Source organism: Cydia pomonella, chromosome 1 (assembly GCF_033807575.1).
Source record: "Cydia pomonella isolate Wapato2018A chromosome 1, ilCydPomo1, whole genome shotgun sequence".
NCBI lineage: Eukaryota > Metazoa > Arthropoda > Insecta > Lepidoptera > Tortricidae > Cydia > Cydia pomonella.
In genome coordinates, this window is record NC_084703.1 from 24,604,225 (window position 1) to 24,625,417 (window position 21,193).

Below are 21,193 nucleotides of genomic sequence, written 5' to 3' on the forward strand. Positions count from 1 at the left end.
ATGCAGAATGTGTCAGCAACACTTAGAAGAGGAAAACTAGGAAGATCCGCGAGAGGATTCAGATAGCCTTCACGAATTTAACCAAGAATATATTGAAAATAGTTTTGCACATTTTTAGAATTGTTCTGCAGTCTCTGAACTTGACAGTACAATCCTTAGTGAACATGGTGCAAAATTTATAGCTATAATTGTTAAATGGATTTGACCACCATTCCTTTCAATAAATTGATTTAAAATTATAAACCTCCCTTTCATTGACGTATTATCCTAATAGTACGGTCGACGTCAAAGATATGTTTAAACTTTTGGACCTTATTACAACGGATGAAAAAGCCAGAAAAAGTGTAAATATATATTTGACATCGACTGTACTGAAAACTTAACAAACGCAAGGATGACTGATGGATGTCAATATGATCAATGACAGCATTTTTTTCTTTGTATGGCAGAATACCTGACCATAACTACATTATTACAATAAATAGTTTGAATATAGATTAACCAATTAAGAAAGTTGCATATCAAGAATAAAAAATCGTCCTTCACAACTGGTTGCGAAATTCTGTTTTGTTTGCCATGGCGTACTTGTTGCTTAGAAAGTAAAAAAAAAACTCTTGTATGGCAACTAGTTGCCGACAAAGAAAAAAAATCCTTCATCACCACTGGTTGCGAAACTTGGTTGCGATGGTGGCCGGAAGGAAAATGACTAATATGCAATAAATTAATTATACAGTGACCCTGCCTATGACGCCGATGGTCCTGCGTTCGAATCCCGAAAAGGGCATGTATTTGTGTAATGAGTGATGAGAACAGATATTTGTTCCTGAGTCATGGGTGTTTTCTATGTGTTTAAGTATTTGTATATTATGTATATCGTTGTCTGAGTGCCCATAACACAAGCCTTCTTGAGCTTACTATGGGACTTAGTCAATCTGTGTGAGAATGTCATATAATATAATATTTATTTATTGCTACTTGATAAATGTCACGACAAATGAAAAGTCTCATGTTCGTCATTTTTCAGCTAATATTACAACCGAATTAACTAGAACTCTCTAATTTAAACTCCTTCTGCTTGTAATATTAGTGGTAATTGTTGAGCAATACACTTTTCGTCAATCGCGAAGCGTTCTCACGCGCGAGTCCATACTTAAAATCGCGGAAGATGTATGGAATCGCGCGCGACAACGCAACTCATGCTAGCAGGTCAGGAAAAATGATCAATATCATCGGTAAAAAAAGTATTTCTGAAGTGTCCCCAGTAGTTATTCTCCGAATAAATATATCTAAAAATATGTTACCAAATATACCTCTACCGCCACAACCAACAATTATAAGATGCAGCACATGTTACAAGAAGCAAGCTATTATGTCAAAAAATATCATATAAGACGAGTTATGAAATACATTTTCTGCATAAGTTACAAAAGCCAAAGCTGCTATTTTTAAGTCAACTCTTCAGCCTGAACATTCATTGCCAAAAATTTCAAAATTCAATAACCTAATTACAATTTGCACCATGTCTGTCCCTAGACTTAAGCGTTCGAATAGTAATGAAGATACAGCCTAAATTGTCTAAAATATATTGTAATGAAAAGTGGAAATTTCTATACAATAAATTTAAAAATGTTTTTGATAAAAATTCCGGGTACAACACGTTGAAAAAAAAATACTCCAAAAAGGTAAAGATGTCATTTTACAAGAGAAGAATAGGCGAAGTACAGTAGACCACTTTATGAAATTGTGCCCCTATCACCTCCAAAGAACTTGAAAAGTCATTTAGCCACCTGAAATGAAATCGTCATTCTAGACGGAGACGTTTGACACCCGAAAATTTGGAGCAAATTCTGATCGATGCTTTTAACAATACTAGATGGGACAGTAATTAAGAAAACAATTACGATGAGTAAAGTAAAAATCGTTTTTAAAAAAGAAGAAGAGAATTACGTTATTATTTTGTTGAATTATTACACTTAACATAAATATATTTTTACAATCCAAACTTCGAGTGATCACTTAGTATATGGAACAAGCATTGATAATTGAATTTATCGTTATAGGAACTCCCTGTCATAAAATTTTGCCCCCTAGATTCCGATGTCTGGTCATAACATTACGCTACGAATTTAAACTAAGAATTTGATTAAAAAATCGTAAATTTTCACAGAACTTTTTGCCGCTGAAGGAATCCCATATATTTTTATACGTGTCTCTTTAAGTTCTCCCGTGTTCTCGCTTGCAAGATATCCCAATCTTGAATCCTTTTTCGATTGGATTTAGATCCGGACTCTTAGGTGGTAATTTTATCAACGTTAATTCTCCTCTCCGTTGTAGACAACCAATCCAGTTTTTGACTATGTTTGAAATTGATACCATTGTAATATATTTTATCGTAATATTGACATGTAATTGAATACTACCAACAAAATTGATATGAATATAATACTTTTTTTTGTGTTTAATGAAGAATAAACTGGTTTATATATTATACATATCGTTGTCTGAGTACACACAACACAAGACTTCTTGAGCCTTTATTTAATTAAGTCAAGTACTGCAACAATTTCAGTGTTAAGCGCGCGGTAGTTTTATGCGATAAATGCTGCGTTAAACGCGATGCGTTAGACGCACACCATTTTATATCAGATAATCTACGAGGGCTGATAGAAAAATTCGCGGCCTGGCCAATAAAAAAAAAACTTCTTTCTTTTTTCTGCCGCCATTTTGAACTGTCATTATTCAACTGTCTTCCCGCGAAATTTCAATTGGCGTCTATATTTAAAAGCAATTTTACGGCATATTTAAAGTTACGTGTCAGTAGATATCGTGAAAATTGAGAAATTAGAGCAGCGTGCTGTGATTAAATACCTGCATAAAAAAGGATTGACACCGAAGCAAATTTATGATGATATGCAAAGTACATTAGGGCAATCCTGTCCATCATATACGATGGTGAAAAAATGGGCAGCTGAATTCAAGCGTGGACGAGATAGTATCGCAGATGACCCTCGTCCCGGGAGGCCAACAACGGTGACTAACACGGACAATGTGGCAATTATATGCGAAATGATAATGAAAGACCGGCGATTAAAGGTGCGGGAAATAGCTCGTAGGCATCTCTTATGAAAGAACTCAAAATATTATAGTCAACGAATTAGGTTTTTGCAAGGTGTCGGCGAGATGGGTCCCGAGGCTTCTTTCAGTGGAACAAAAAATCGCTCGCCGTACTAATTCACGTGAATGTCAAGACCTGTATGATGCCGATACTCAAGACTTCTTGGACACATTTGTAACTATGGACGAGACGTGGGTCCACTACTATACACCAGAGACCAAACAGCAATCGAAGCAGTGGGTTCGTCCTGGATCTCCGCCTCCCAAAAAAGCCAAAGCAATTTTGTCGGCCAATAAAGTCATGGCATCTGTTTTCTGGCATGCAAAGGGAATAATAATGGTTGACTATCTCCAGAGAGGTAAAACTATAAATTCCGACTATTATTGCGAGTTATTACGCAGATTTCGCGAGGCTCTGAAGATAAAAAGACCTGGAATGTTGACAAAGAAAGTTATCTTCCACCAGGACAATGCACGTGTTCACACGTCACTAAAATCGATAGCGGAGATTGCCAAATGTGGGTTTGAATTATTGCCCCACCCACCCTATTCACCCGATTTAGCACCATCGGACTTTCATCTGTTCCCAATTAAAAAAAAACATATGGGTGGTATGAAATTTTCAAGCAAAGCCGAGGTCTAAGCTTAGGTGGATGCCTATTTTGAAGGTCTCGAGGAAAGCTTCTTCAAAAGTGGTGTAAAGGCTCTGGAATCCAGATGGAACAAGTGCATTCAACTCGACGGGGACTATGTAGAAAAATAAAAATAAATTAAAAAACCTCTGTTTTGTTTTTAATATTCAGGCCGCGAATTTTTCAATCCACCCTCGTAATTACCAAACATTATTTTACGTAGTTAACGCAGTGAGACGTAAGGCTTCAAACGCACATTAAAAATGTGTTTTGTTCATATTATACGTAAGGAATATCCTACACCTTAGTTTTTAATTGCGTGGAATTCTGACGTCTCCTAGTGATGTCAGGCAAAAAAATACTCCTTATATTTACAGTAAAAAAATGTTCACTATCCCTGAAACGTCAAATTATGACAGCTGTCAGAATTCCACGCAATTAAAAATGAACGTTTAGTTAGTTTCCTCCAACTTATGTGTTACAATTGGTAATTTTTCTATAATATTATTTCTACTCAGAAGCATCAGCTGTTTTCAACTATACAAAAAAAAACTTTATTTTTTGGGTCATTTTTGGGTCCAAAACGTAGCCTTTTGGACCGTAACAAAACGATAAACAAGAAAAGTTCGGAACGCAGACGCGGCAAATGCATTTCGTTGATGGCATGCGTTTAACGCTGCGATTTCCGCACAATGCAACCGAGCGCTTTATACTATACGACCACACAATTTCAAAACAGTTTGACCCGTAAGTACAATATAGTAGAATATTTAACAGAACATATGTAAGGTTCCATGCCTAAAAGGTCCTCATGCTCCACTTATATTGATAAGAAATGAAATTCGCAATGCCAAATACATATATTTTAACTTCAGGACTATACGAAGCAGAAGCAAGCTTGGACTGAGCCCTACACCCTAATGGACACAAGTGAACGGTAGATTCAAACAACGCATTACAATTACACATTTCGCAAAAGGCATTAAATAACTAATAATAATAACTTGTTAATAAAAAGTCCACATTATTTTACCAAAATGCACAGAAGTCTTTATGAAATCACAAAAACCGAAAGGTAAAGACTATTTCAATGTTTATCGCAAACAAAATAATAGAACCTTAAAATACATCACATCAACCAGGACAAAACCTAAAATCGAGTGTTGTGCCAGGCAAAAACAGATATCATGTAAACAGACTGATTAATTTAAAAACAATAACAATACCTAGAGTGTTCGCCGTGGTGATAATACTTAATAATCATCAACGACATTGTCAAATACGATCTGCAATATGTTTATTATGTTGAAACATGCGTCCTTATAAATATTTTTGATTTAACGTTTTATATTATTCGCTGCATATCCATTTTAAGATTAGTATTCATTATGGACATACAATACAAACAATACAATAAAACCATAGAATAAAAATAGCATAGCATAGAAGACCAAATCGGTCGGAATTTTAACCGAAATATCAACTGGCAACTAAGGTTTTAAATCCATCTCTTTCAATATTGCCTGGTCTAAGGGTGCCTTTTCACCAAAGATGTGCTATGCCTGCTATGCTATGTTTTGCATACATTTGAAACGTAGCTGTAGCTGGAGCTGCGTTGCAAATGTATGCATAACATAGCATAGCAAGCATAAAACATCTTTGGTGGAAAGCCACCCTAACGCGGTTCACACATCACACTGATGCGGACAAGCACGCCGCTCCGATGTGTGAGCAAAACGGCATTATCCTTGCGCACCAAACGTGCAAATTCACATCCAATGTGATGACCCCCTTAGTGTGAACGAGAGATAGCTTTATGACAGGCTCCAGTGATACTGCGGCTAAAGGGGTCGGCACCAGAGTTGATGTCATCAATCATTCATTTTAACGTAGTACAGTCAGCATCAAAAGTAGTGGATCAAACCAGGTTTCAAAAGTATCTACCATTCTGAAACAGCTTAACAAAATATGGTGGGTCTATATGCAAAACAATTACGACGAGTAAAAGATATACTTTTCAATGTAAATTTTAGAGATTTATCTATATTTGGAAAAGTTATCCGGAATATCAGATACTTTTGGTGCGTTGTATCATCCGCTTATTGATGCTGACTGTACTTATAGAAGCTATAGCTTACTCACGAGCCAATTTTTGATACACAGCTCAGGCACATATTTTAAGTAAGGTATTACAAACAATTCAGTTACTAGTTTACTTAACCAACAACTTTAAAAAGAAAAATACGTACTAAGGTTTTTACTATGTTTTTGTTTGTAAATATAAACATGGGATTTCTCCGAAACTAACACTGTTGATAAATATCTTGTTGCAGTCAGTTAAGAGTTAGCCAATTGCAGCACTTGCGTACGCCACGAAAAAATCCATAAACTAAGGAGTTGGATCAACCACAGTTGACAAACTTATAACGTCACTCAGCAGGGAACTTTAAAACTTCCCTTAAATAAAATTTGCCGAACACTCTAACGGTGACAGATAGGTTTGCGCAACAGACCCTAAGTCGACCACAAATGTAATGTCAATTCTTTTTCATTCTCCAACCTTACCTAAACCCTCTATAACAACAATAACTATAGTTTTCAGTTAGTACAATATGAAAGCAACTTATGAACTTACATAAAATGTTATCGTTACGCTCTTGCAAATAATGAATCCAATGTATTGAGTCTGTGACGTTGCGACAATAGAACTGGATCTCGACTTGGTACTGTTTCCTTGTTCACAAGGCGACAGTAACCATGGTATAGTATCTCTAAAGATGAGTAATGTAATGCTGATAATAATGCCATCTCTGGGTTGTGCTTGACGTCTATTCCTCAGCCGTGGCAGGTAGGGATTGCAAACCGGATTGATTTTCAATCCGGCCGGATCCGGCCGGATTTTGGCCGTAATCCGGCCGGATCCGGCCGGACCGGATCCGGTTTGGTATAGGGATATAAAAGTTAATTAAATGACATATTTTTCTAGTTTTTTGCGTAATACGTATTCCTAAATCTATAATTTGAAGTTAATAAATAACTTCATAATAATAAAATAGAACTTGGTATTAAAAAGTGTCACAATGTCAATATCATTTTAAAAACAAAATTTTAAATCGGTAATTTATTATATTTAACCATTCTAAAGTGCTCAAATTTTCGTTTACAACTATAAATTTCATTAGTTTCCAAAGCATGATGGGATTCATGGGATGTGGGGTGGGAATTGGAGCTCCTTGAAAGGACAAGTTTTCGTAACTGTTCTTTGATTGAATTCTTTGTAGAGTCTGTTCGGAAAGAGAAGAGTCGTGGGATGTATTGGGGCCCATACATTCCACGACTCTTCTCTTTCCTCACAAACTAACGTTGACATCCATTCTAGCATAGAGAAATAAGAAGTACATAGAGTGCTCACTCCATACATCAGTTTTGGTACCAAAACGCTTATTATTTTCGTAATCGACATCTAGCATCGAGTAGCGGAACTCTCAGTACTGCTACTCGACAATAGATATCGCGGCAAACAAAAAGTCTAATGCTCAACGATTTTCCGCTAATATTATAACCAGAGTAACCGGAACTCTATTTTAAACTCCTACGCTTACTATTATTTATTACTTTTATTGAAGATATTTTACTTTTAACCAATTATGATATTAAATGCGCTCTAGTATTATCTTGCTCTAATTTATTTATCCGAAAAAGTAGTAGACTGTATGACTTAAAAAATTGTACTTTTTTTAATTTATTGAAAAGTATATTGGTCAAATTATAAGGAACAACACACGACACGACGATCTCATGCGAAAAATAATAGAATGTATGATTGAAAACCATCGCGGAAAGGGACTCCCTAAGAAAAGTTACATAGATCAAATAAAGAATTGGCTAGACGTAGAGTAGCATGTACCAGTTGAAGGAAATTCCATTAGATTGGATGTAATTGTAAAGACAAAAGATTCTCTCTTAAATTTGAATAGAAAAGAATCTATATTTTATCATATATATACATATATCGGAGAAAACTAAAGTAGGCTATTTCTAAATCCCATACAAAATGAGACTTAACGCAAACGCGTACGTCACGTTTCGCTATCGAATAAATTTACACTAGGGGTACAGATATTGCTTACTTTTCGAATTCTAAAATATTGTATTGCCTATTTATTGTGGAGAAACAAGATATTCTTCATTCACACATATTGATGAGCCCAACTGTAGTCGGTTAATCTCCTATCACAACATTATGATACGACATAAAGCATCTAACAAATGCATAAATTACAAATGCCTTCTATGGCATCTCCATCCTTTCATTTTTCCTTTTATTACAGTATTTATGTAATCGTCATATCGTGCCACCAACATGAAAGAAGAAGAAATCCTCTTCTGTTCCCAGTCATCGTCATAATAAATATATTTTTATCTTACTAAATTTAAACTTTTTCATTCGTTTTTTGTTCTGTTCAACTTCATACCTCGTATCCGTTGCCTTTTCCTCATCTGAAACGCACAGCGCGTGCTGTATTTAGGCGTTTTTTTATTATACCGGATCCGGTCCGGATCCGGTGATTTTTACCGGATCCGGTAGCTCCTGAAAAGTGCCGGATCCGGCCGGATTACCGGATCCGCCGGACCGGATTGCAATCCCTAGTGGCAGGGCACCAAAAAGCGGTATCTCAATTTAAAATTTAATTCATAATTATTTATTTCATAGAATATGGTATATACAATCCTGGTGTCGTTGTTTTTTGGTATAGAACAGCATATTCTGCCATCACTGGCGTAGAAATATATACAACAGGAAATTTATATAACTTAAAATTAAGAAACATTAATAAAATATACAAAATTCAATCGGTCATTTCAACAATAAAAATTCAGAAAATAAAATAAAAGATTATATCAGGAAAATACAAAAAGAAAAAAAAATACGAATATCACACAAAATTCAAAATAAATATATCTCAGTTTTCATTACAGTTTAAAAATTCATGTATATTATAGAAACATTCCTCCTGGAGCCATTCAGTTAGTTTTCTTTTATATTTTGACAAGGGCATTTCCTTAAACCGAGTCGGTAACTTATTATATATTACTATGCACATATAAAACACATTTCTCTTACATAAATCTAAACGAAATAATGGAGAGTAATGTTTGTATTTGTATCTAGTGGGCCGCTGTGAGATCTCTGACTGCAATCTAAACAGTAGTGGATTATGTCTTACAAATAAACAAATTTCTTTTATATACATACATGCCAGGGGCAATATCTTTAGCGAGCGAAATAGTGGTTTGCAGCTTTCCCGGTAGGGCACCCCGCAAATGGCTCTAATGCATTTTTTCTGCACCTTAAAAATATCATAAATATCAACTGAGTTGCCCCATATAATGAGTCCGTAGCTTAGAACGGATTGTACGTATCCATAATAGGCAGTAATGGCTGCTTTTTGGGAAATAATTTGTCTCAGTCGTCTTAGGGCAAATACGAAACGATCTACCTTATCGCATACATAACTAATGTGAGATTTCCAATTTAAATAAATGTCCATTCTTGTACCTAAGAAAGTGGTTGTATCTGCTTCCACAATCTTGTCATTTTTAAAAATTATATTTAGTGGGGTTGAATTAGTTCTGTACGTTCTAAATTGTAGAATTTTAGTCTTGCTTACGTTAACCTTAAGACAATTATTTGACAACCATTTATGTATCTCAGTTAATGACATTTTAATTTTATCTTTTAAAGAGACCATATGTTCGGCCTCAATGATTATTGTCGTATCATCAGCAAACAATACGAACTTATCATTGGTAACATTGGGTAAATCATTGATATACAACAGGAATAGAAGCGGACCAAGAATGCTTCCTTGCGGGACGCCGTTTTTATTTAGTTTGTAAGAAGATGTGTAGGTCTTTGTTATGGGATGATTTTGGTTTTCGACACTGCTTGCGATTTTCGAGATAGCTTTCGAACCACTCGTACGCAATGCAAACATGTACCTTACATTTTAATCATAATGTTAAACTTTTTGCGGTTAAAACTTATTTCAATCAACTTCAACTTCATCATACTCAGATTAAATACTCGTTAAAGTTAACAAATATAAATAACAGTTTCAATGTGAAGGTAAAACGTAGCAATTTTATAAAAATTGTATGTATTAATACTAAGGTTGTGTTCTTAATTCGTGGATCACCGCTGAATATCTACACCGGTGCCCGTAGTACAGTCGCTATCAGATGTATCGGTGCGGCCAAGTTGCTCACAAATATCTCAACACGCATCTATTGTGAAGGCGCTAAAGTGCACCCCGGCCGCTCTGATATATCTGATGGCGACTGTACAATGCAATAATCTTTAGTGTGTGTTAGACAAAATGGGTTTTATACATTACATTTTCTACCTTTTTTGTTATAGTCACATACTAGTTACAGAGCCTTGAGCATCGCCGTCGAGTTGCTAGCCTATCGGTGTTCTATCGGATATATTTCGGGGAGTGCGCACTGTAACTGCACGACCATTCACCAGTGCACCGTGGTAGACGTTCCATTTGTTCGCACGAAACGGTTTGCCTCCTCTTTTCTGGTGTCCGTACCAGGCTAAGGAATGGAATGCGGTTCCGCCATCTGTATTCCCTGATAAATATGACCTCGGTCTCTTTAAAGTAAGAGTGAATAGGCTACTACTGAACCGGTGAGCTCCATCTCAGGCCCTGTCTTCACTTTTCATCAGGTGTGACTAGAGCCAATCGCCGATCAGTTTAAAAAAAAAAAAAAAAAACTAGCATCTTTACCTACTCGGAGTCGGATTGGTGTTTTAAATATCTATTGATTTTTATTTTATGTGTTGATTTAATTGCATAAAACCTTAGACGACGAAGCATGCACAAACCGCATGTTTCTAACGCGTCGGCCACGAAACGCACGCTCGACGCTGACGCCGACCGCCATACATTGGTTACACAAACATCGGCGTCAGCGTCCAGCTCTCGGGTGACGCCGTCAACACACTTCGCCCTATTTCACAAGTTTCACAACTTTCGCCGCCACTAGAAATTGCCGCGAAAGCCACAGTTTGCTTCGGGTTAGGTGGCCGAGTGAACCTCGCACTACTTAGATAAATATCAATGTGCTGTCATCATAAGCCGAATACGGGCATCTCAACAACAAATGACTTTCAACATGCAATTACAAGATAGAGAATTTTAGGTACGTACGGGGTTGAGCAGATTAAGTATTGTACTGTCATTTTACTTAAATATAGCAGAACTTTTTTAACTATATTATTTTTTATTAATCGAGAATTTATGCGTCTTTATGATTTCTAGACGTCAGCTTGATATCTATTGTTTTTATATTGTTTTCAACATGGACGCGAAACGACAGCTCGTTGTAAATTTATACAAGCAATATATAATTCCGACCGTGCAAAATAATTAAAAAGCTAAAACAGATATTAATGTAAGGTTCTTATCTCGGACCATTAGCGATAAAAAAACGGGATCTTCAAGAATCAGGCCCAAACCTAGTCGAAAACCATCTGTTCGTGTCAAAAATATAATTAAAAGCGTTCGTAAGCGTATTCGGCAAAATCCAGCCCAAAGTGCAGGTACACTCGATAAAGATATGAAAATATTCCAACGATCAATGAGTCGTATATGTATTACGACATGATCTTGGATGGAAGGCCTATAAAAACAAAAAAAAAACATGAATTATAAGAAGTCCAGATAAAGCTAGAATGAAAAAATGCAGAGACTTGCTAGCTTGACATGAGGGTAATGAAACTATTTTTTCAGACGAAAAGATGTTTCAATTGCAAGATAGCCACAATCAACAAAATGATCGTGTTCACGGTGCTTCATTGAGAGATATTCCAGTAGAAAAATTAGCCGTACAGCGGTTTCAAAGTGCCATATCACCTAGGGGCAAACTACCACTGCTGTTTATTGACCGGGGAGTACAATTTAACCAAGATTATAATATTCAGAACGTGTTGCAGGGTCATCTGCTAGAAAATATTCGAAACTTGTTTGGGGATGACTATTATTGTTTTCAATAAGACAGTGCCCCATCTCACAAAGCTAAACGTACACAAGACGGGTGTCGTACAAATTTGACAGATTTTATACAGTGGCAAGAATAGCATCTTCACCAGACTTGAATCCATTGGACTTTTCTATTTGGGGATACATGCTCAGCAGGATTGGGAGCAGAGAGTTTAAATTCATTCAAGCATCGGTTGGTCAAGATATGGAACGATATACCAGATGAGGTAATGCGTGCCACGTGCAATTCATTCTATGGTAGAATGCGTAGTTATACAGGTTAAAGGAGAGCGATTTGAGCTAATGTGTTAATTTTGTAAATATAGAGTATGCTTAAAATAAAAACAAGTTTAATATTCAGATTTGAAGTTTTCTTTCAATTTTATGGATATTTTAAACTAGGACACTTAATCTGCACAACCCTGTATATGTTTGCATTCAATTTTGATTTGAGATACCACTAATTATCTTAGCAGGGCAGTACTCGTGCTCACCTCACCACACTAAGCTTCACAGGTATGAGTATTGCTATCAGCTTTGTCTAATCGATCTATCAATAAAAATGCATATGCATACATCTCTATTACAGGGCCGAATGCAAGCATGTCATTTAACAGATCCAAAAAATATAAAACACCGATGTACTGAGTTTGCTCGGTCCCAATAAATCATTAGACCTCCGTTTTTCTTAACACATTCAGAGCCAGCGCGAGCTATGCGCTACGAGCGTAGCCGATAACACGAGAAAGCCTTTTTGTATGTAGGGTAACCGCCAACGAACAGAGAACCCCCCTAGCGAGTCGCTGGCAGTGAATGTGTTAACCTGTGTTGAAAATCATTAACTGAAAGGATAGGATTCATAATAAGTCTTTCAGTGTAAAATACACCACACACCGGCTGGGGCGATTTTGTCCACAGTTATATTTCGTCACCTTCTTAAATTGTCCTATCGCCTTAGCACTTTACCATAGGTACATAGAAGACATACGAATGGTGACGAGTTAACAAAATTTATGAACCATATAGGAATATGGACAAGATAATAAACTAACGATATAAGAATGTGGACAAGTTAGGAAGGTGACGATTTAAAAATTGTATGTCGAAAATTTGGCCAATTTAATTTTTGCAAAATTATACTATTGGTATAAGTTTTTGTCGCTGACAGTACTTTTCTTACCACGGGCAACAAATACTATAATTAGGTTGCGAGGTTTCATCACAGAGTTCCAATGGCCACCCTAATACTGCATTGTCACCCGACATATACACCGTGTTTTTATTGAATTTCGTTAACTTCGGGGTATCGGTAAGTACGTTTAAGGAAACTAAATGGCATAGTTAATTTTCAAAGAAAATAATTTTTTTTTTGTTTTTTTTTACTATTTTTATTTTTATAAAAAGTAACTAAATGATGCATATAGCGTTGTTGTAACACGGGCATTACATTTAACTCAACCAAACAATTGAAAACTGTGACATATCAATGTCATTTCGAACGTCGATCGTCCGAGATAGTACTTACGTTTAGTAGCAAATGTATGAACTCGCACTAAACACTAATCAATAAGTAAACAGGCCCTAAGGCAAGTATACACGCTCGTAAGGGCCATATAAGATAAAAATTAATGATTGATTATCTCCGAAATGGAGTTAATTAGAATATCGGTGTCTTTGAGAAACTTACTTAATTTCAGCTCAGGAATGCACCCTCGAAATTAACGCAAATCAAAAAAAACACGGTGTATATGTATGCAAAATTTTAGCTTAACAGGGCAAGTTAAAGCTTATAAAAAGGTGACGAAATAGAATTGTGGAAGAAGCTGTCCTGGGCCTACACAGCAGTTACAGTGACGAACAAAATGAATCAAATTCTTACACAATAAACAAATTTTCTTATAAAACTACCAACTTTTATGAAAACCACCACGTGTTAACTTTATACAAACGTGTAGCACATTTAATAATCTGCTAGTATAGTATTCTCTCTTCCTCTTTTGGTGAGACTCCAACTTCATCAAGGAAGAGTTTTGACCAAAAGGTGTAAAGATCTGACAATTCCGCAGCCGGAACCCTGATGCCACGGAGTTGGACCATATATCGCAGTCTTATGTTCAAGCTTTTGATTTTAGACAATATTTTATAATATATTATCTTTATTTGTCTATATTTTCTGATGGCCCCTTAGTTACTCATAACAAAGAAAATCCATTACATTTCATTAACATTTAATTTTTAAATATTGACATACCAATGCTTTGATATACAAATAATTCATGAATTACACCTACACAACGAAGTATACCGACTGAATTTAAAACAACGAGTCATAATGTATCTGTCACCTTTGACAATTCTTACCCCCTTATTCATATTCATAAAACTTAGCAAACTCTTACTCTGTCTCTTTCTAATAAACAGAAATGCCAAAATGACGAATAGCGATAAACGATTATCAACGCTTTGTTAGATATGAGAAACGTTTATAAATAACGCCATTAGTCATTTTAATATATTATTTCAACTTAAAAGAAACTGTTAACTGAATTTCCAAAAAAAACTTTCTTGATAATTATTAGGCATTTTTATGTATTATTTTATCTCTTAAGATGTTGGAACAACAGAAGTCTACCAATATTAGCAATCCTTTCGGAAAATTGTGAAGAATATTTGAAAAAAAAAACGTAAAAGGCAAGACACTGTGGCGATTAGTGGAAATAACATATACATAAAAATGTCACCTTGAGCTGCTAAAACAACGTAGGACAAGGTCAGTTTATTTGCGGAAATGCATTATTTGCCTTGAATAGGGTGGCCCTTGTAGTTTTGAAAATCAATATTGTCGACTGATAAAAGCAAATTCGAAGTATTCAGACAAAAAATTCCTTGGGGAGCCGATAGCTTAAGATTTTCAGCAAGATAATGCCCGAAGCATACAACACAAATGCATCAAAATTAACAAAACAAATAAGTAAAATTTAATTGACTACTACAGTGCCCTGACTTCAGACCAAACCGACCTAAATATCTTACATGTTACATCACTACTATCACTAGTTGAAAACGCGCCTCGAAAATGAGGAGCAGTGATTGAAGCAATACGAAACCACACAAAATCTTAAATCAATTTAATTCGTATTTAGTTATAACAGTTAAACAATATTCCCAGAGCAAATAATGTTTATTGTTACTTGGCACTTTATTATCTATATGAAAATGCGATGAAATGTGCTACAAGTTAATGTGCATGAATATGAATATATAGTGGGATTCTGAATGTAGTAATGTACAGTCGACAGCAGAAGTAGCAGTAGTGAGGTGTTATTTTCATACGAATAAAGCTGTGTTGAGTTCATTTTTAAATACCTTGGCCGCTTAGCAACTTCTGCTGTTGACAGTATAAAAAACTATATTCCTGTTTCATTTTGTCCATCACATTACAGCTATGTTAGTATTTTCGTTAACAAGTCAAGCATTTGAAAATTGAAAATGAAAAATTATTTATTTCCTAATCAAGTAAAGGTTTACAAATTGGCATAAGTGGTTCCTTCCTTTTAGGTGAATGATCCTGTATCAGGATGCCCAGGCTCCTCCATAATTCATTTGAAGTTATAAATTTTCTAACGGTTGACTAGTTGACGATAATATTTTATGAAGACCCGGATGGAACACCTCGACTATTGGTACGTTTTGTTTGATAAGGTGTCTAATAGTACAGTCACGGAATTTGAAGGTTTGTCACTTTTCGATTCTATGTAATGGCGTTAAGGTTCAAAACCGGTTCATACCGGTAACATACTGGTTAGTAAACATTTTTTTTTTTAATTTTATGACGTACCTATTTAAAAAAAAACTACTTACTAGATCTCGTTCAAACCAATTTTCGGTGGAAGTTTGCAAGGTAATGTATATCATATATTTTTTTTTAGATTTTTCATTCTGTTATTTTAAAAGTTACAGGGGGGGGGGGCACATTTTACCACTTTGGAAGTGTCTCTCGCGCAAACTATTCAGTTTAGAATAAAATGATATTAGAAACCTCCATATCATTTTTAAAGACCTATCCATAGATACCCCACACGTATGGGTTTGATGAAAAAATTTTTTTTGAGTTTCAGTTCTAAGTATGGGGAACCCCCAAAATTTATTGTTTTTTTTTCTATTTTTGTGTAAAAATCCTAATGCGGTTCATAGAATACATCTACTTACCAAGTTTGAATAGTAATAGCTCTTATAGTTTCGGAAAAAAATGGCGGTGACATAATCGGACAGACAGATGGACATGACGATTCTATAAGGGTTCCGTTTTTTGCCATTTGGCTACGGAACCCTAAAAACTATAAAGTTGTACAAATATGGTCCTAAGAAAAAAAGTGTGTCACAATTAAAAAACTTATAAAAAAACTAAAGTCCAAAACAGTCCATAATAGTATTTTATGCAACCGTTGTTTAAGAGAAGTCAAAAAAGGCGAATGAGTAACAATTTGAGGCGAAACCGAAAATTGTTAATAAAGACGCCACGAGTATTTTTTTGACTCAGTTAAACAACATTGCATACATTACTTTTTCTACGACCAAGCGCTTTGAAATAAAACTGTACATTTAACAAATATTTATCATATCATCTATCGCGATTTTGAAGGCAGCAAATTTTTAGTGACTTCTTGGGCCATCACTGATATTTCTTCAGGCGTAGACACTAAGTTCGTTTTCGTCTTCATCGATTTTAACTTGAAAGACACTGTTTTTAACACAAAAGTGAAGTTTTTATTCGACAACCACAATAACCACATTCAAGAAGTAGCAAAGAATGGAGGGTACGGGCGGGAACATGAATGACTGAAATTAAAAATCTTGTCTATGGTTCACTTATTTGTCAGAGATGACATTTAAAATAAGGTTGGCAACTATGTATTTCATACAATATTTTTTAAGTGGTCATTACACGAAGTATCAAAAAGTGCCAAAAAGATACTGCGTGTATGCACAAATGCGTTTTTGGGAAATATACTAAAAACTTGTCTGGACAACTATAAGGTAGAGTTTTAAAGATGTGTGCACGACCCTTTATATGACAAATAAAAGTACGGGACTAGAAAAAGTAATATAATATGTAGTTCGTTAAAAGGTCGCGACGACTTTAAAAACATCTCTGCAATTTGAACGAAACGTACGTGGACGATGAAAGTACGGGAAAGATTTTACGACTTTGCTAGGTAATCAATTCTTCACAACCGAAAAAAGAAGAATATAAGTGAACATAATAAATATATTTTGATGGGAAAAATATTTGATCTGACAAGCAATATTTGGAAAATGCACAGGGTCATTTATGATGATTTATTTAAAGTGACTACAGACGTAAGTACATTATGCCCGAGTCACACAAGACTGTCGAACTTCAAACAACGTACAATGTGTGATGAAAGATATTATGAACCGCCAAACTGTCTTCAGCTACGACCCATTGAGTGATATTGGGCATTAGTAAAAGCAGAGCTGCGTAAAAACTGAGCTCCAGCAACATCAGAGTAAGATTTCAAAGAGAAATGGAAAAAACAAAATTCACCGAAACCACTGTGCAAAACTTAATGGATGGCTTGAAGAAAAAAACCACTTGGTTAGTCGTAAAGACCTCAAATCATAAAATGTATATATTCGTTGTAAAAAGGCATGATACATGACATAACTAAAATAAAACTGATCGTCAGAGCTTAATTAATATACTTACTCTGTAAGAAAACTTTTCGGTACAAGTCTTGTATTCCCCATCTCATATTCTCCAAATACCTATATATTTCTTTGAGTTAAAAATTCAAACTATAAGCATCTGCTTAGTGCGTGACTGTTTAACACTACATAGATATGACTGTTTTTTATATCTTAGATAAATTATTTTTCAGCCACTCAAATAAACCATAAAATAGTCTAAAACTCCGTAATGAAACGGAGCCGCGTTTGGACTAAATGACCGGCTATTTTAAGTTGTTTTGTTTTAATAATATCACTGTGGGTTATAAGTTTTTTGGACAATACGGTCAAAGACGTGCTTGCTACCTTTAGGGGATCCTGAAAGCTATGTGTTTGATAGTGAAATAAAAAAGGGCTGGTTACCTCTCAGAGAAGCGTTTCCCGCAGATAGGGCACTCGTGGCGCTTCTCGCCGCTGTGCACGCGCTTGTGCCGCTTGAGGTGCGAGCGCGTCATGAGCGCCAGCCCGCACACGTCGCACGCGTGCGGCTTCACCCCTGAGTGCGAGAGCTTGTGCATCTTGAAAGACGACGTGTGGATGAAAGACTTGCCGCACAGGTCGCACTGAAACGTGATAAACTCACGGCATTAGTTACGAAATATCGCGTTTCAAGTGTTTCGACACAGGTTACACTAATCTTGTTCGCGGATGACTAATATCCCAGCAAATTGTCTAAACGGACACGTGAGAATATTTGTGTAAGTACCTAATGAAAGTCTTTAAGATAGTTGGAGGTAGACATCACAAATTCAAACCACCCACCACAAGTATAGTATTTATCGTCAATATTGCGACACAAGTAAATAGGCGCAATAGACTTATAGCAAATCGACCACATTTTATACTTCTGACCCTATAATTTTATTGCTTCTCTACATTTTAATTGAAACGAGGAATACGCTAATAGTATAATATTTTCACTAGGCTTTGTATCTAATTTATTTAATGTGTACTTATTCTATAATGGCGTAACTCCAGTTCTACGCTAGAAGCTAGGGTTTATCTCGATATCGATGTCAATGCTTTAAACTGGTCCGTTGTTTTTTGAAAACAATTTTGATAAAATATCAGATTTTCACGACGATTTGGTAATAAAATAACGGATACTGATGAATACGACACCAGGCTTTCATAATACGGATACGACGGATCGACGGATAAACACTAATCACTAACGAATGTACTTCATATAATTAATGTTATCTTCCACGAATAATTTTTGCAGTAGGTAAGGGACGAAACAGTATTTGGTATACTTTGGAGGAGTATATACCTCATGGATCCATAGGGCTTTGTCCATTTTAAAAACGATTAGTAGATAATAACTTAATTGTAAATAAATTCCTCTTTGTTTTGAAAACGTCGTATTTAATTGACAATGTCAAATCGAATATTATGACAGATCATTTTTTTTCGTGATGATTGTGGTCGTAGAATTGGTAAAATCACAACATTTTTAGGGTTCCGTACCCAAAGGGTGAAACGGGACCCTGTTACTGAGACTCCGCTGTCCGTCCGTCCGTCCGTCTGTCACCAAGCTGTATCTCATGAACCGTGATAGTTAGCCAGTTGAAATTTCTACTGTATTTCTGTTGCCGCTATAACAACAAATACTAAAAACAGCATAAAATAAATATTTATTTCCAATCTCGAGGTTCTCATCCAATCACCGAAGTTAAGCAACGTCGGGCGGGGTCAGTACTTGGATGGGTGACCGTTTTTATAGATAATGGTACGGAGCCCTTCCTGTGCGAGTCCATCTCGCACCTGGCCGGTTTTTTTTTAATTCTTTTGTATTTTTTGTAATAAGCCATATTAAATTTATATTAATATATTGCAGTGTTCAGGAAGCAAAATACTTCCAAATCATATGTAAAAAATATAGTTTTATAAAAATGAAATGTTGTCAATTATAATCTAACAATAGTTAGTATAGGTATGGGCACGAGATTTGAACAAGGTAAAACTCCTAATAATTTATTTGTCTCAAGGTTTAAAAACAAATCTGCCACACGTCTCGTACAAAAAACACGCATGCGATGGAAACGTACAGTTGTAATCGTATTTACATCTATTTCTGGGTCGTAATGAATTGATATTGTCGTGTGGTAAAACACAAATCCTGATGTTAAGGGGATGCCAAAGCCGCTGGTGTCATATGCGTTGCTGTTCTTTTATAGGTTCATAGGGATTTGCTGGGTTGACAGCTTAAAAGTAAAAACATTGTTATTAATTTGTATTTTTATTATGTATACATATTGTGAATTGGCGTACCTGATAATTGGGTTTCCCGGTGTGAATATTATTGTGTCTATGAAGTGCACCTTTGGATGGGAAGAGCTTATTACATTCTTCACATTTCCAGTCGCTAATACCTAAAAACAAATTTAACCAGGGTATTTCATTTGCCTATTAAAATGAGCAAACATTATAAGGGTAATTTATTTTTGTTGAAGTTTTCAAGTCTTAGTAGGATTTTGTTTCGTCGAACCTGGGGTAAGTGAGAGTTCTTTTAGAGGTTTCTCACAATTGGAGTTTCTAGCTTACAGAGGGACAGCAAAGGTCTGTCTTGCTTATAAATGCACACGGTGTTTTTTTTATTTCAAGGGTGCATTTTTTAAGGTTAAACTATACTTTCTCGAAGAAACTGGTAAGTATTCTATTTAACTACATTTTGGAGATAATCAAAGATTTATTTTTTATCTGATAAGGCCCATAGGAGCGTGTACACTTGCCTTACGGCCTGTTCACATTTTTGCGAACGCTAAACAACTACGGAAAGTACCACTTATTAGCAACTGTATTAAAAAAAATACTGTTACTTATAGAACATGCTCATGAGGAACCCGAAAGTTTTCAACAGTGTATCAGGAATACACTGTTAAAATCTTTCTCCTTGGACCTGGAACCTGGCTAATACTCTCATTATAAGGCTTTCCTCGCTTACCCAGTTCTCACCCAAGTTACAATGTTTAAGAATTAAACTAAACTATGAAAACTATAAAAACTTGGCACATAGAAGACAAAGGAACAAAAAAATATTTAACCTTTTGACCGCCAAAGACGTCATATGACGCGCTCGGCTACAGCCCAATATCAACCTTCATGCGTACCGACAAGGTTCACGATTACGCGCCGCGTACGATAGGCGTGGCGTTCAAAAGGTTAAGACAATAATATACGTTGGGATGGGGATAAAAGCTGTGGGGATAAATAAAGTAATACTTAGTTACCTTTATGAAGAGCAACATGTATATCACATGCGCGCTTGTGCTTGTAGTGAGCACCGCAAACCTCGCAGATGTATGGTGGCTTCGAGTCGTCGTGCTTTCGTTTGTGCTGCTGAAGTCTCACTGCACACAGACAAACAAATGAAATTGAACATGTTATGCGATGGCTGGAGCCTCATGGTGTTGTGTCCCAGGAGCATTTAAAATCGATTTGCTCTCTTTGCCGGTTCTAGATTCTTGAGCTACATGCAAGCCACAAAAATATACAATATGTAATGGGTCTTACACTACAAACAATATTGTGTCAACCTACTAACAGTACCAACAGCAGACTAAATAATCAGAACTCATCTATTTCCTTAGACCCACCGTGCTAAAGTAAGAAAGTGATGAAAGTCCTTAAAACTAAACACAA

At 35.8% G+C, this 21,193-nt stretch overlaps 1 protein-coding gene and 1 long non-coding RNA gene across 2 annotated transcripts in view; one reads left to right on the plus strand and one right to left on the minus strand.

The window, feature by feature from the left end:
• LOC133518554 (uncharacterized) overlaps positions 1-8,190 on the plus strand; it is a 298,712-nt gene extending 290,522 nt beyond the window's left edge. Inside the window, exon 2 of the long non-coding RNA XR_009799494.1 lies at positions 6,595-8,190. This is a non-coding gene — a long non-coding RNA (uncharacterized LOC133518554). The remainder of the gene's footprint in view (positions 1-6,594) is intronic.
• LOC133518482 (zinc finger protein 37 homolog) overlaps positions 1-21,193 on the minus strand; it is a 55,602-nt gene that overhangs the window by 32,117 nt on the left and 2,292 nt on the right. Inside the window, exons 4-6 of the mRNA XM_061852196.1 lie at positions 20,782-20,901; positions 19,823-19,923; positions 17,912-18,111 (exon numbers count right to left, since the gene is read on the minus strand). Of these exons, the coding sequence (XP_061708180.1) occupies positions 17,912-18,111; positions 19,823-19,923; positions 20,782-20,901 (421 nt within the window). The remainder of the gene's footprint in view (positions 1-17,911; positions 18,112-19,822; positions 19,924-20,781; positions 20,902-21,193) is intronic.